The 15,401-nt window shown below is 42.5% G+C and overlaps 1 protein-coding gene across 1 annotated transcript in view; it reads left to right on the top strand.

The window, feature by feature from the left end:
* LOC119970452 (3'-5' RNA helicase YTHDC2) overlaps positions 1-15,401 on the top strand; it is a 173,096-nt gene that overhangs the window by 125,408 nt on the left and 32,287 nt on the right. The window contains 3 exon segments of the mRNA XM_038805078.1: positions 2,749-3,047; positions 7,904-8,069; positions 12,741-12,944. Of these exon segments, the coding sequence (XP_038661006.1) occupies positions 2,749-3,047; positions 7,904-8,069; positions 12,741-12,944 (669 nt within the window).

The following is a 15,401-nucleotide window of genomic DNA, read 5'->3' as shown; positions in this document are numbered from 1 at the left end:
CGGCCCCCACCAACAAGCCTGGACTTGCAGAGGCCTACCGACTGAACTGGCTTGGGACAATTCACACCTCTTTAACCTGGGGTTACCTCTCTCTCTGCATCTTTGATGATTTGATTGCCTGCAGGTGCTCGCATTCCGGGGCATCTCTGACTGTGTCTATATAAACATTTCTGGAACAAGCCTTTCCATTCACCTGAAGAAGGAGCCGTGCTCCGAAAGCTCGTGTTTGAAACAAACCTGTTGGACTTTAACCTGGTGTTGTAAGACTTCTTACTGTAATCATTGGCTGGTGAAATGTCTGGCTGTGTGAAATTGAGTAGAAGATTTTCAGTTCAAAGGTTCTCAGTCGATTTGAAGCCCTTTCAAGCGTACTTGGCTGTCAAGGAAGCTTCTGACACTTGTAACAGTTGCTGCTTCAAAGACATTTCTCTGAGGCAGCAGATGTTAAAGACGGATAAGTGAACAGACGGACAGTACTGCCTGGACTGCTCTTCAGCTTTCATGCAGTGGTCTCTGATTGGGGGGGGGTGACTCTGATTGGGAGGGGAGGACCCAAATCCCTAGGTCCATTGTGGGAAGTTAATTTACCTTTAACTCCCAAAAAAGCCCATCTCCCTAGACTGCATGTCTTTGCAAGAAGTGTAGACATCACGGCCGGGATTCTCCAAGCCCGCGCTGGGTCGGAGAATCGCCGTTGACGATGACAAATTCCCGCCAAGCCGGGACACGATTCTCCAGTGACCGGAGAATTGGCGCAGGTTCAGTACCCATGGCAATTCTCTGTGGTCGACCGGCCGAGTTTCGGCCGAGTCCTGCCGGCGTGGATCACATATGGTACCACCCGGCGGGAGCTCGGACCCGCGGCCGCAGTGGCCGTCCTGGTGGGGGTGAGCGGGGGGGATCAAACTCCAGGGGCGACCTCCATGACGGCCAAGCCCGCGATCGGCAGGCACGTGAGATCTCCCTACCTTCCGCGCGGGCCCACTGTGTTGCAACGCCATGTTGCACGGCACCGGCACAGAGAGGGCCACCACATGCATGCGCCAGCGGGGAAACGGCCACCACGTGCATGCGCGATCCCGTGCCGGCAGTGCAGGGCCGCGTTTAGGCGCCGGAGCTGCGTGGAGCACTCCAGCGCCGTGCTGGCCCCCTGTGGGCCACCGAATCGCTGGGCCAAGAGGCCTGTTGACACCGGCGTGAAAGACTTCAGTGTTCATGCCGGCGTCAACACTTAGGCAGGATTTTGGAGAATCCTGGCCCACATCTCTAGTTCTCCAGCTAAGTAAGCCCACCTGCTGTTTTATGGCCCCACTTTCCACTTCTTCTGTTCTGACTCAATTAACCAATCATGGATAACTTTCTGGGCTGCCAATTTCTTTTAGGTATTTTGGCAATCTTTAAAACCCTGGGGCTGGATTCTCCGCAGCCCCGCGCCAACATTTTAAAATTTATTTTTAAATTTTTTTATAAATTTAGAGTACCCAATTCATATTTTCCAATTAAGGGGCAATTTAGCATGTCCAATCTACCTACCTTGCACATCTTTTTGGGTTGTTGGGGGTGAAACCCACGCAAACACGGGGAGAATGTGCAAACTCCACACGGACAGTGACCCAGAGCCGGGATCGAAACTGGGACCTCGGCACCGTGAGACTGCAGTGCTACTCACTGCGCCACCGTGCTGCCAAAATTGCATTCATCGCGGGTGCAGAGAATGGCTGTTACGAGAAATCGGGACCAGCGGCGCTTGAAGCGATTCTCCGGATTGTCGTGATCCAAGCGACGCGGCTAGGGGGCCATTGACAGAGCCCCCGCGATACTCCGTGCAATACTTGCCGAGTTCCTGACGGCGTGGTTCTAACCACTTATCGGCCGTCGGGAACCTCGGGTGCCTGCTGCGGGGTGGGGGGGATCGATTACCCAGGGGGGGGGGGGGGGGAATGGCCTTATGGACGGCTAGGGGAGTGATCGGGTGGCAGGAATCCGCGGGCGCGCGCACACTCGGGGGTGGGGGGCTTACAGTTTGGATGATGCTCCGCGGTCCGAATCCGCCATCGCGCACGCCGGTGCAGTGGCCTCTGTGCGCATGCGTGGACTCGCTGAGCGGAAGTGCGGGGCTCGTATCTGCAGCCAGAGCTGCGAGGAGCACTCTGGGGCCCTGCCAGCCCCTTGCACGTAGGAGAATCGCTCAGAACTTTCTTAAGGAAAGTCAAGGGTGAAACACCAGCATGTGGACACAGCCCCATTTTTGGAGAATCCAGCCCCATAATTACAATCACCTTGCCTTGACAACAATAATTGTTCCAGAACTAAACATTACCACTAAAATATGAATGAGCCATGAGCTAGATATTTGTTACAGACTTTAATTCTCTTTCGCAGATAATATATAATTTTATTTTGCAGTAAGTGATTGTAATAAATACATTTTTGAATAAACAAGAATTTTAATCATCAGGTTTCTAATTAATTGTGACTCAATCCTAGGTTTACTGCAGTTTCCTACTCAACAAAGTTTCCTGATTTCACCTTCAACAAGACCATGAGAACTAAATAGTTAGCCAATGATTCATTTTCTGTTAGCTGCCATATATGCATACATAAGTAATTGCTCTCAAAAGTAATCCATTGTAAAGTGTTTTTCGATCATCTGAAGATTAAAGAAATAACTATGAAAGTGCAAATTCATTAATTTGTGCCTTGGTTTCTTCTTTATTAATGGATTTTCACAAATCTGTCTTATTGCAGGCAGCTAGTCTTATCTTACAGTTGCGACAGAAATGGCATAGTCTGTTCCTGAGACGTATGCGCGCTCCGTCAAAACCCTGGACTCAGGTAGATGAAGCAACCATCAGAGCAATCATTGGAGTCCTTAGCAGTGAGGAGCAAGCTGCGGGGCTACAACAACCTTCTGGAATTGGACAAAGACCAAGGCCTATGTCTTCGGAAGAGCTTCCAGTCTCTTCATCTTGGAGGTCGAACAGTAGGAAGAGCTCAGCAGAAACAGAGTTTTCAGATGATTCTTCAAGTGTGGAATATAGGGAAAGGTAGAGCTACAGCAATACTACAAAATTGACAGTAATTGATTTGCAAAATATCTCTAGATGTGAAGAAGCTATACTTTTAGCATCTAATCTTAGATGTTACTAAAACAAAATTTACATGGAATAACACCACATCCTGTGTCATGTATTGCTTGATTACCTCTGGATCACTCCATTAAAATACTTAGGTGATCTCCAGATTATGTGATGGTCTTTGTGTACCCAGAAAGTTTAATAAAACAAACGAATGAAGAACAATGATGTAAATGAAAATAACTCGCTGCCTGTTGGTAGAAGTTTGAACCCTTTTTACTGCACTTCTTAATAACAGTAATTAAATAATTCATTTCATCCTCTTTCTGAAAAGCCCACTGTTCCTTTTCAAGCTGAGGGCCCAGATTTGCCATGCAACAGCAAGATTGGCGATGTACATTAAATTTCAACATATTTTATGCTGATCTCACCAGTAGTAACTTCCTCTGTATTTTCTTGCATTTCTAATTGAAATTCACTGAAGCACATATAACAGTGAATCATTTGTGGTGCAGCTAATGGCCAATGCATCTATCCTGCTGTTAACAGTGCAATTTATTTGTCATAGTGGTAAAATGCAATATTTTAACTTGGGTTGCAATTGTTGATGATCCCTTTGAAATAATGGGAATTGTCTTTGGCATATTTTGTTAAAGTTTTGTTTCTGTAAAAATAAAATATAGAAGCGTCCATAAAATGTATCATAGAATGAAACCAATTCTTCTTTATCCTTATTTTAGTTGACTGATCTGGTTGATCAGATTCTTTAATCATGTAAATATTCACAAGCCTACAGCAGCACACATGGAAGTTTCACATACCTGATCTTTTATACTATTTTATAGTATTTTAAACATGGAAATTCCAAGATTTCAAAAAAGGGGGGGTGAGGTGAATAACCAGGACTGATCTTCATTTACCCAAGGAATGAGACAATGATGTTATTCTGAGCAAGGATTCATGGAAGAATCATACTTAACGAGTGTAATTTTACATGCACCACCAACAAACATCTGTTGATTTAGACTGCACATACTCTGGATTTTATGTTGCACATTACCTTAAATGTGGCTATTCGCTAATTAACATGTACCTATGACGATCCTTTGCTGTTTTGGAAATTAACATCTGTCAGTTGCTCTTTGAACAGATCGTATGAGGTTATTCTCCACAGATGTAATTAAATAGACAAAATTATTTGCATACCCGATAGGTTGCATACATTTGCTGTTAATAAAACATAGGAACAATAGACCTGCCAGTCCCTTGGGCCTGTGCGGCCATTTGATTAGATCACGGCTGATCTGTATTTCCCTGCCATTTACAGATCATTGTTCCATGCATCTTCTTTGAACTCTAGTATCATTCTCATGGTGGTGCTGCCCTTTCTGATGATGTTAAAGGAGGTGCCCCCCCCCTCCAATTCAGATGTAAAATATCTCATGGGATTATTTCATAAAAGGGCAGGGGAGTTCTGGTTAACTTATCTTTCCACCAACATCACTAAAACTGATTATCTAGCCATTATCTCATAGCTATTTGTGGACCAAACATTGCACAAATTTGCTGAAGCATTTCCCATGTTACAATAGTGACTACACTTTGTTGGCTGTAATATATGTCTGCTAGGTCTTACTGACTTGATTGCTTCCTTTCTTCCTTGCTTGCTTTTCCTTCATCCAAGTCTTATTTGAAAAGTAGATGTCCCAAGTATCACTTGGAAATATCGCTTACTACATCATGCCAAACAGAATCTGAGTTCTTTAACTCTACTTCCTGCCTAACGACCAATGACTTGCCATGTCATAATGTTACCTACATTTCCTGCATTCTTTTTGCTAATCTCTTGTGTGGTATCTTATCAAATGCTTTCTGGAAGTCTATATAGACAAAATCCATGGACACTCCCCTATATGTCGCTTCAAAAATTCAAATAGTCAATAGGAACCCATGTAGCAGAATGGCGAACTTGCAATCTAGAAAGAGGAAACTATAAGGTTAATACATGGTCAGGCAAAGAGGCACATCAAGAAGTAATTGACAGAACTATTTCTCTATTCCACATGTATCCCTACATCAATATTTGTTTTCCTGCTTTAACAATGTGGCATGTGTAACATTTTCTTAGTGATTAGCACTACTGCCTCACAAGGCCAAAGACCTTGATTCAGCCTTCAGGTCACTCTGTGTCAAGTTTGCACTTTTTCCCCATGCCTACGTGGGTTTCCTCTGGGGGTTCCGGTTTCCTTCCACAGTTCAAAGATGCGCAGGTTTGGTGGATTGGCCATGATAAATTGCCCCTTAGTGTCCAACGGTTAGGTTAAGGGGTTATTGGGTTAGGGTGGAGGAGTGAGCTTGGGTAGAGTGCTCTTTCAGAGGGTCGGTGCAGAATCGATGGGCAGAATGGCCTCCTGCACGATTGAAATTCTATTGATTCTATGTTGCCACATTTTCTAGGGTCTCTGGAAGTATAGTGCGTGCCTCCAAAATTCACTGCTGAGTTTGAACCACCTGGTAGTCTTACAGGGTCTGCATCACAGTTTTTTTTTAAAAGTCAGTGCTCGTGCTCCAAATCTAACTTCTATGATCAATGGATTTGATCATGTGAACATAACAGAATTACGTAACTCCAGTTAAGATGGGATTCTATCCACATACAATGACAATTAAGTCACAGATGTCTCCACATTGATCTGAGGGATGAAAATGAGCTAGACTGTAATGTTTATATGTATATAACTTGCAGAAGTAATGACCTTGATGCATGTACTGCAATGAGCAAGAAACAAATTTGATAATTTAACCCATACTATCGCCACACCATCTACCCTGTCAGTCCAAGTATTTAGCATATCACTGAATCAAGCCCTCCAATAACTTTCAGGTTTACAAAGTGATTCATGTTCTTGGGATCTTGTGGTGGTGCTTTTAATTGTGGTGAAGATGTGAGTTTAGCCTCAGGAACACAGAGGGCCAGTGATTTTATATTTCTCTTGAAGGACAGTGTGGCTAGGTGTTTCCAATTTCTTTTGCTTAGTTGACTGCTTACACTCACATCCATGATTAATCTGCAGATAGCAGAATCTGAGCAGAATCACTGGTTTTATGAAGCATTTTGCCATGGAAAAGTGAGCAAACGTGCTTAAAGAATGAAATTTATGTTGCAAATTAGCAGATGAAAATTGTGACGATGGTAGTTAAATTTTATTTATTGCCTGGACAATAATAGTGTATATTTGTCCCAGTACCGAAATGACTCCATATAGCATCACATATTTTCCAACACGTCAGAATGCAGTGGTAAGGGTTCTCTGTTAAACTCTAGATCATTGTACCTTTATCTCAATATTGGACTGGTAGCGCACTTTTGGTCTGTAGGGGCTGCAACTTAAATACAAAGATATTTATTTTTTTGGTGATATTTCAAGGGATCAGAGCATTGTCGAAATCTACCATTCAAAACCTGAGAATGCAACAAATATTATCCTCTTACAGAAAATCTTTTTAATTGGAAGTTGTGTTTGTTAAATAGGTAGCTTACTATTTGTCATGAAAAATAATCAACCTGAAACATTAATTCTGTTTCTCTCTTCACAGATGCTGCCTGACCTGTTGAGTATTTCCAGCATTTAACATTAAGAGGAGATAGTGGCATAGTGGGCATATCACTGGGCTAGTAACCCAGAGGCCAAGGCTAAGACTCTGGGGACAGTGGTTCAAATTTCACTATGGCAGCCGGTGGAATTTAAATTTAATTAATACATGACAAAAGTGAAACTATCAGCGATTGCCATAAAGATCCACCAGGTTCACTAATCTGGGAAGGAAATCTGACTGGTCTACATGTGAGCCAGGTCCACAGCAATGTGGTTGACTCTTAGTTGCACTTTGAAACACTTCAAGGCCAATTAGGGATGGCCAACAAATGCTACCCAAGCTAGCAACACCCATATCCAATAGATAATTTTTAAAAAGCATCTTCTGCTTTTATTTCATATTTCCAGCATCCAAAATAGGGCGGCATGGTAGCACAGTGGGTAGTAATGTTGCTTCACAGCTCCAGGGTACCAGATTCGATTCCCGGCTGGGTCACTGTCTGTGCGGAGTCTGCATGCTCACCCCTTGCCTGCGTGGGTTTCCTCCGGGTACTTCTGTTTCGTCCCACAGTCCAAAGATTACAGGTTAGGTGGATCGGCTGTGCTAAATTGCCCTTCGTGTCCAAAATAGTTGGGTGAGGTAACTGGGTTACAGGGATAGGGTGGAGATGTGGGTTTAAGTAGGGTGCTCTTTCTAAGGGCTGGTGCAGACTCGATGGGCCGAATGGTCTCCTGCACAGTAAATTCTAAAATCTATGAATATTTTGTTTTTGTATTACTAATCTGCTGGTTTGGATGAAAAGCACTAATCACCGTGATGCCAATGTATGAATGTATGGTGGTAGTAACTGGGTTATAAAATATTGATTAAATTAATGTTGCCATGAAAGCTGATAGAATTAGAATTTTGTAGCACAGGGTTGATCATTGGCCCATCACGATTGTGTTTGGCCTCTCAAAGAGTTTTTCACTTGTATTCCTTTACCATGCCTTTGCACCGTACCTGTTAAATGGTAAAAACTAGCATTTATCTTTTTATGTTTAGCACAGGGCTAAATCGCTGGCTTTGAAAGCAGACCAAGGCAGGCCAGCAGCACGGTTCGATTCCCGTATCAGCCTCCCCGAACAGGCGCCGGAATGTGGCGACTAGGGGCTTTTCACAGTAACTTCATTTGAAGCCTACTTGTGACAATAAGCGATTTTCATTTCATTTCATTTTCATTTTCATAGGGTTCAGTTAAAGTCACAGCAGCAGCAACAAAGATACAAGGAGAGGGGCTTTCTTCATCCTAAGAGGAGTTCTGAAGACCGGTCCGATCAGTCATCTGTAAAATCGACAGACAGCAGCAACTATCCCAGCCCCTGTGCCAGCCCATCTCCACCACCTTCAGGCAAAGTAAGAATGTGTTTCAAAATGCTGCCTTAGAATAATTGAATGTGGTGCTGCAGAAATAGGCCCTGCCATGTATCGGGCAGAAAGTTCCCGGTTGCATGGCAATGGATATATAAGTGGGGTACCAGGAAATTTAGAGGAAAAGGGACGGCTCACTGACGTGTTATCACCTCCTCGCAATATTGCAGGAGGCAGCTTTAAGAAAGTGACTGCTACCTGTCCTGCAACCAAAATAGCAAGCCAATGAAAGATTTATTGAGCCAAATAGTGACTATTTTTAGAAGGGATTTGAATTTTCTTGGTGCTGCATAGTTTCTACTCTGAGACAAGAGCACAATGAGAGGTTGGGGCTGTAAGTTGAATAAGCAATGTTGACTTTTGAAGGCCCAAAATGAAAACCTCGGGCCATCCACCTATGAAGGCTTGCAAATCTGTGTTCCACCTGCAGACAGATCCAGCAGATAGTGCTGGGCACATGGGGTTGGTTGTTAGTTTCTTCTTCAGTATCCTGCCTCCATCTTGTGCTGCCCTCTCCTGCACTATGCAGTTCAGCGCCTCCCAATCTTCATAGTCCTGCCAGTTGCCCTTCACTTGGGTACTTGTGCCCTCCCATGTCCCCAGGCTGTCCACCACCCTTAATTGAGTGGACAATGTGAAGACATCCTGCTAATTGGTCACCTCCTAGAAATTTAAGTGGATGGATACGCTGTGACTGAGCAGAGATGGCACCCAGAAATTGTCCCATCTCCCAAATATTTTCAAAGTTGGGAAAATTTAGCCCATTGTGTCAGTGCTGGTATTTTGGTTTATGCCAAGCATTGCTCCTGTTAAGATTTGACATTTATCTCTTTCAAACAATTAATTTATTTCTTAAAATTCTCATCTCGAAATAAATGTATTTGTTATAGTCCTTCCCTTTAATTATTTTTGAATATTGTAAATCTGTGCCCTCGCATTCTTAACATTCATCTTGTAATCAATTACTTAATTTATAAACCTTGAAAATCTTCAAGACTTTGATTGTGATATCACTTCATTTTAACTCTTAAAACCCTAATTTGTAGTGTGAAACACATGATAGTTGATAAGAAATGGTTTATGTTTATCCTGAAGGCGTAACCGTAGAACATTTCTTTGCAGATATGAATCTAAAATGTTTGTACCTAATCTGTATTTATTGCCATACTTGCACAGCTATGACGTTCACTAAAACACGTGAGTTTTATGTTAAAAGTGAGAAAATATAACTTGTATGGCCAGTGGCATTTTCAAATGAGAAGATAGTTTTATATGGTTCATGTCCTTGGGATGTCCCAAACCACATCTCAGTGTCAGAAGTGCTTTTGCAATGTTGGGGGAATTTTAACCTTAAAAGGGAAGATTTGGGTTGGGTGAGTGCAGAGGATTGTTGGTGGTTGGGGAGGTTAAATTTCTGACCCAAACCCCCACTTCTGGCTTTAGCCTGGACCAACCTGCTCCTTCATAACAATGAAGCTGCATGGCTCGTTGTCATTCTACTTTAAAGTTTCTTTGCTGTCGACAGGCAGCTTTCATCAAGGCCAGGACTTAGAAACATAGAAAATTGGAACATGAGTACGCTGTACGGGCCTTTGAGCCTGCTCCACCATTTAACATGATGTGGCTAATGCTCTATCTCAACCCCATATTCCTTACTAGACCCCTTGACACTTGATGAATTCGGGAGGTGAGTGCGTTTAGATTTGTCTCTTCTATCCTGGTTCCTGCCTGAGAATCTTTCGAAAGTGGGCACTCCCCCATTCCCAGCAGCTACCAATTCTGCCACCACTTGGCCTCATTTTCCCTTCCTATTATTGTATATTAATTGTGTTTAATTGTACGCAGGCAGTAAGCATTAACTGGGAATTCACTTGTACCCCTAAAAATAAACACTGAATTAAACTATGCTCTTGAGGTAGGAGATGCTTGATTGTAATCTGTAATTGTAAATTAACAATGATAAAAGTGTGTAAAGATAGGCTCCAGTTACATCCTGTGCCAACAGACCTTCTGGAATATAACAAAAACCCAAAATGAAACCTCTGACCTATTCCCCCAATCCCCAGGATCAGCAGCCCATGTGAGCGCCCTTACCCCCCAACCACTCTTCGAATCCACCTTTCCATCTCTCTCCCCATCCTTCAGCTTGGACTTACCTACTCCTGCACCCTCCATAGACTGGCTCCTGAGATTGTCCAGTATTTTCTGTTTTGGCTCTCCCACTTGATTGGAATTTGCCATTTCAGTCAAGCTGGGCAGAGAACTTTTTCGTGACATAATGCACATGTCGTGGAGTTTCAACACGTGGTGAAATCCCCAATTGCAGGTTCACCATGACTTTCTGACTGCTGCTCATGGGTAAGGTGGGTAAATCTCCCCCCATCGTCACAGTAATCATACAAAAAAGCAGTGCATTTTTATTTTAAAGATTCCACAAACAGAAAAGCGTCTTGCTGTTGATATATCATTTCATGAATTAAAGATCAGAGATCCAAACTTCTCCAAAAATGTTTTTCACTTTGTTAAAGAGTGATTCCTAAATAGAAAGCTTGAACTTGATTCCCAGTATTGACATTCACATTTGTGACTTCTATGGAGGCTTCAACCTTTGCTGGCCATGTGCAGAATGATGCAAAACCATCAGGCTCCATTTCACTTTAAACCTGCTGTCAAATCACCAAGGAGCAGGATGGATTGCATTTATTATGGAGGCTATATTTACAGTCCTGCCACTTAGGCAGATTAAATGGTCTCTCTCTCTCCAGGCATTATTCCTCTCTCCTTTAAAGCTGCTATCATTACCCTTGTCCACAAAAAATAACCCTTGGCCCCACTGTCCTTACAAACTACCATCCCATCACCAACCTCCCTTTCTTCATAAGCCCTTAAACTTGTTGCCGACTCCTAAATCATTCCCATCTTTCCCGAAACTCCATATTTGAATCCCTTTAATCAGGCCCCAACCACTATATCAAAATGGTTTTCAGCAAAGTCAAAATGGAAACCATTGTGACAAAGGTAAACTTTCCCCCTCATTCCTCTCAACCTGTCTGCAGTCTTTGACACAGTTGACTACACCATACTCCAATGCCTTTCCACTGTCGTCCAGCTGGGTGGGCCTGCTCTCACTTTCCATTCTTAGCTATCTCATTGTAGCCAGAGAATCACTTACAATGGCTTCCCTACCTGCTCTCGTAATCCTATCTGGTGCTCCCCCAAAGATCTGTCCTTGCCCCTTCTTATTTCTCATCTACATGCTATTTCTTGACATTACCAACCAAAGACACAGCATTTACATATATGCTAATGCCGCCCAGCTCTAACTCACCACTACTCTCACCTCCTCCACTGTTGCTATTCTCTATCAGAGTGCTTATTTAAAATTCAGTGCTGGATGAGCAAAAATTTCCCCCAGTTAAACATTGGGAAGATTGAAATTGTTGTTTTCAGTTCCTGCTCCTTACTCAGTGTCCTAGGTGCTGACTCCTGTCAACAGTCTGAGATTAAGCCAGTCTGTTTGCAACCTTGGTATCATATTTTACCACAAGTTGTGCTAACACTAAGAGTGCCTATTTCCACGCCCATAACATGCCTAACCTCATCACTGTCGAAGCTCAGCTACTTATTCAACCCTCATTAATCCCATCATCACCTCCAAACTTGACTATTCCAACACACGCCTGGCTGGTCTCCAAAATACTTGAGGTTATCCAAAGCTCTGCTGCCTATGACTTAATTCACAACAAGTTTAGTTCTCCTATCACCCCTGTGCTCACTAACCTCCATTGACTCCAGTCAAGCAACATTTTTGTTTTAAAATTCTCATCTTTATTTTCAAATCCTCCATTGACTTGTCCTTTCCTATCTCTGTAATCTTCCAGCCCAACAAACCTCTGAGATATGTGTCCCTTTAATTCTGGCATATTGTGCATTTCCAATTTTAATTGCTGCACCATTGAAGCCATGCCTTTAGGTGCCTAGGACCCAACCTCTGGAGTACCCTCCCTGCATCTCTCCACCTCGCTACCTTTACTCTTTTTAAGACACTCCTTAAAAGCTAACACTGACCACGTTTTTGGTCTTCTGGCCTTGAATCTCCTCTTTGACTTGTGTCATATTTTGTTTTAATGCTCTTGTGAAGTGCTTTTGAATGTTTTGTAACATTAAACGTGCTCCATAAATATGTTGTTGCCATGAATCTGCTTTTTTTTGTGGAAGATTTCATTATAGTGAATTAAGGCATGTCATGAGACTTGATTTAAATTACCTTCAGATTACAAAATAGCATAGCTTTTGATTTCAGGTTGTAATTTCTTTGGAGCATATTCCTTGTCGATTTAATATACTCAAACAAAGATTCTCAGTTTAATGACATAATAATGTACTACTTGTGTTGCAATCTGGTTTAAGACAGCTTTGCAGTTAAAATAGCTGTGTACTGACTGGCAACTAGAATAAACATTTTGAGTCTTGGGGTTAAAATTGCCTGTGATGAAGGAATTTCTTCTGTTGTCTGCCATGCTGTTACATTTAGCGCTTTGACAACGTCAAGGGAAAGTTCTGAAGTAATATTCAGGTCATCTCCTGCACCATGGAGACTTTGGAACAAGCTGAAAAAGGATTAAAACATAATAAAATCATATAATTTATCTTCAGGGCTCTAAATCTCCATCACCGAGGCCAAATGTACCAGTTCGCTTTTTCATTTTGAAGAGCAGCAACCTTCGTAATCTTGAGATTTCTCAACAAAAGGGAATCTGGTCAACTACACCCAGCAATGAACGAAAACTAAACCGTGCATTTTGGGAAAGCAGCATTGTGTACCTCGTGTTTTCTGTGCAAGGATCAGGACATTTCCAGGTGAAAAAATATGTTTGTGGAAGTATTTTAACAGCTGTGTATTTATTCTTTTCAATCAGGTTGCTAGTTAATTTCTTAAGTAGCTTCTGATTAACAAATAAGCAAATTGAGTTATCTGTATCCCATTCATTGTTCCTTGGGTTGGATTTTCAACCGATTAAGTGATTTGTTTCTTCTGCTTCTGAAAAACGTTTCATAATACCTGTAAAAAGACTATTTTGCGCAATAATTTGTTATGTTATCGGCCCATCACTTTACACTCAGAGTTATGAAAGTGATCGTTGTCAGTTCTATCAAGCAGAACATGCTCACCAATAATCAGTTCACCAAAACTCAGTTTGGCGTCCACAAGGACAACTTGACCCCAGAACTTGTTACAGTCTTGGATGAAACATGAACAAAGGAGCTGAATTCCAGAGGTCAGGTGTAATTTTACTTTGACAGGAGATTGCCAATATCTTGGAAGTCAGTTCACTCATCTTAAACTTAGCCATCTTGAGTTGTACTCCCTTCTGTTAGCCTTCACAATGACATAGGAGCAGCTTCTACAATCTACCTTGATTTTCTGGTGATAAACAAGAGGAGCAGGAGCAACATCACTAGCAATAGCTGCTTTCTCCTCAACCTCTTGCCACCCCACAGGGCAGAGCAAATGGGCACAAGATACAATTCAAAGTAAGTAAGATTCCCAACTAGGTGTGCAGGAGAGTATCATCTCTCTTGACATGTCTGAGTGGCACTGCTTCAGGCTCAGCCTTTTACAGCAGGCTGCTGCTGACATCTGCAGTCTCGAGGAACAATACCATCTTCTCATTGGACCAGTGGGCATGTATTGTTAATCACCACTCATCCACAAGATTGTGCAGTCTCTCTTCCTTGAAGGAAAGAAAGCAAAGTCAGAGTGTTAGAACTGACTTGTGTGGAGAGGAAGAAAGAATAACATTTTGTGGCGGGTTACTATGAAGCATGGGTGGAAGCGAACAAAGGATCAGCAGGAGCTTTGGCTGTCCATACTGGAGGCACCATATTCCTCAACTACTTGTATCTATGCTGCCTTGCTTCTTGGTTTCAGAATCTGGCCTCTTCTTTTTCCTGTCCTTGGGAAAGATCACCTCACTTTAGCCCCTTAGATCCCACAGCAGAACATCAAGATAAGAGTGAGAGACACAGGGAGAACAGCCTTATTACATCTCTTCCCCATTCCTGTGGTTGTTTCAACCTCAGGAATCAATGTACAGTTGAGCCTTTCTGACCCCTATTGATGCCCCTTAAATTAGAGATTCTTCCTTTGACAGATTCAGCAGGTCTTCCTCTCTGGTTGGCCAGGAAACCCAGAATCTGGATGCTAAGGGTTCAGTTAACCATGACAAAGCTCTTTACATCAGCATTTGGGTTGGCAAATCATCCACCTATCTAACATTTTGCTTGGGACAAACTATTGAAAGTTGTGCCCAATATATTCAAACAATATTTTGGTTCAGTTTTCCAAGAAACGGGCTTAAATAAATAATTTGATGCAGCATTTCTAATTGACCTGCGGTGATCCATGAGTGAGACATATGCTTGACCATGGCTTGTTTGTGACATAGTTAGAAAAACAAAGGTAAAGGAGATTCAGAGTCCAAGATTAAAAAAGAATTGGAAAGAAGAGTTGTTAGGTGATGGAAAACTACATTTGAAATCCGCTAGACTGCAAATGTAATGCAAAAGATGATACAGAACAGTACTTGAAACTTTGGAAAAATGAGAGGAAAGGTTATAGAACAACCATTATAGTTGCATGAATTAAGTTGCATTGCAGAGTGGCAAGAGCTGGAGGTAGATAGTCTATCAAATAACCATTTTCCTATCAGAAATATGTTGCTGATGTTTTAAAAAAAGAAGACTTCCCAGATATAGAAGCAGTATCAAGTCTTACATTTGGTCATTATAGAAATTGAGCCCTTCATAGAATTCCTACAGTGCAAAAGAAGGCCATTTGGCCCATTGAGTCAGCACCGATCCTCTGAAAGAGCACCCAACCTAGGCCCATTCCTGCCCTATCCCTGTAACCCCACATAACCTGCACATCTTGGACGTTAAGGGGCAATTAAAATGGCCAATTTACCTAACCTGCACATCTTTGTGGACTATGGGAGGAAATTGGAGCACCCAGAGGAAACCCAAGCAGACCAGAGAGAAAGTGCAAACTCAACAGATGGCTGCCCAAAGCCGGAATCAAACCTGGGTCCCTGGCGCTGTGAGGCAGCAGTGCTAACGAATATTGAGGCTGAAAGTTACTTTGGTGGAAATTAAGTCCCTTGGTGACAATTTTAGCAATGGCCAAGATCTTTGAGATCACAGGAGATAGTGAGGCCATTGAGTAAATTGATAAAGAATAATTAAGGTTGAAACCATCAAAAGTAAGAAGTGGCATTAGATATTCATTGAATGCAGCCTATGCGCCTACTCCATGAG

This window comes from Scyliorhinus canicula, chromosome 8 (genome assembly GCF_902713615.1).
Source record: "Scyliorhinus canicula chromosome 8, sScyCan1.1, whole genome shotgun sequence".
NCBI classification, from domain to species: Eukaryota; Metazoa; Chordata; class Chondrichthyes; order Carcharhiniformes; family Scyliorhinidae; genus Scyliorhinus; species Scyliorhinus canicula.
This window is presented reverse-complemented; position numbering and strand designations above follow the sequence as displayed.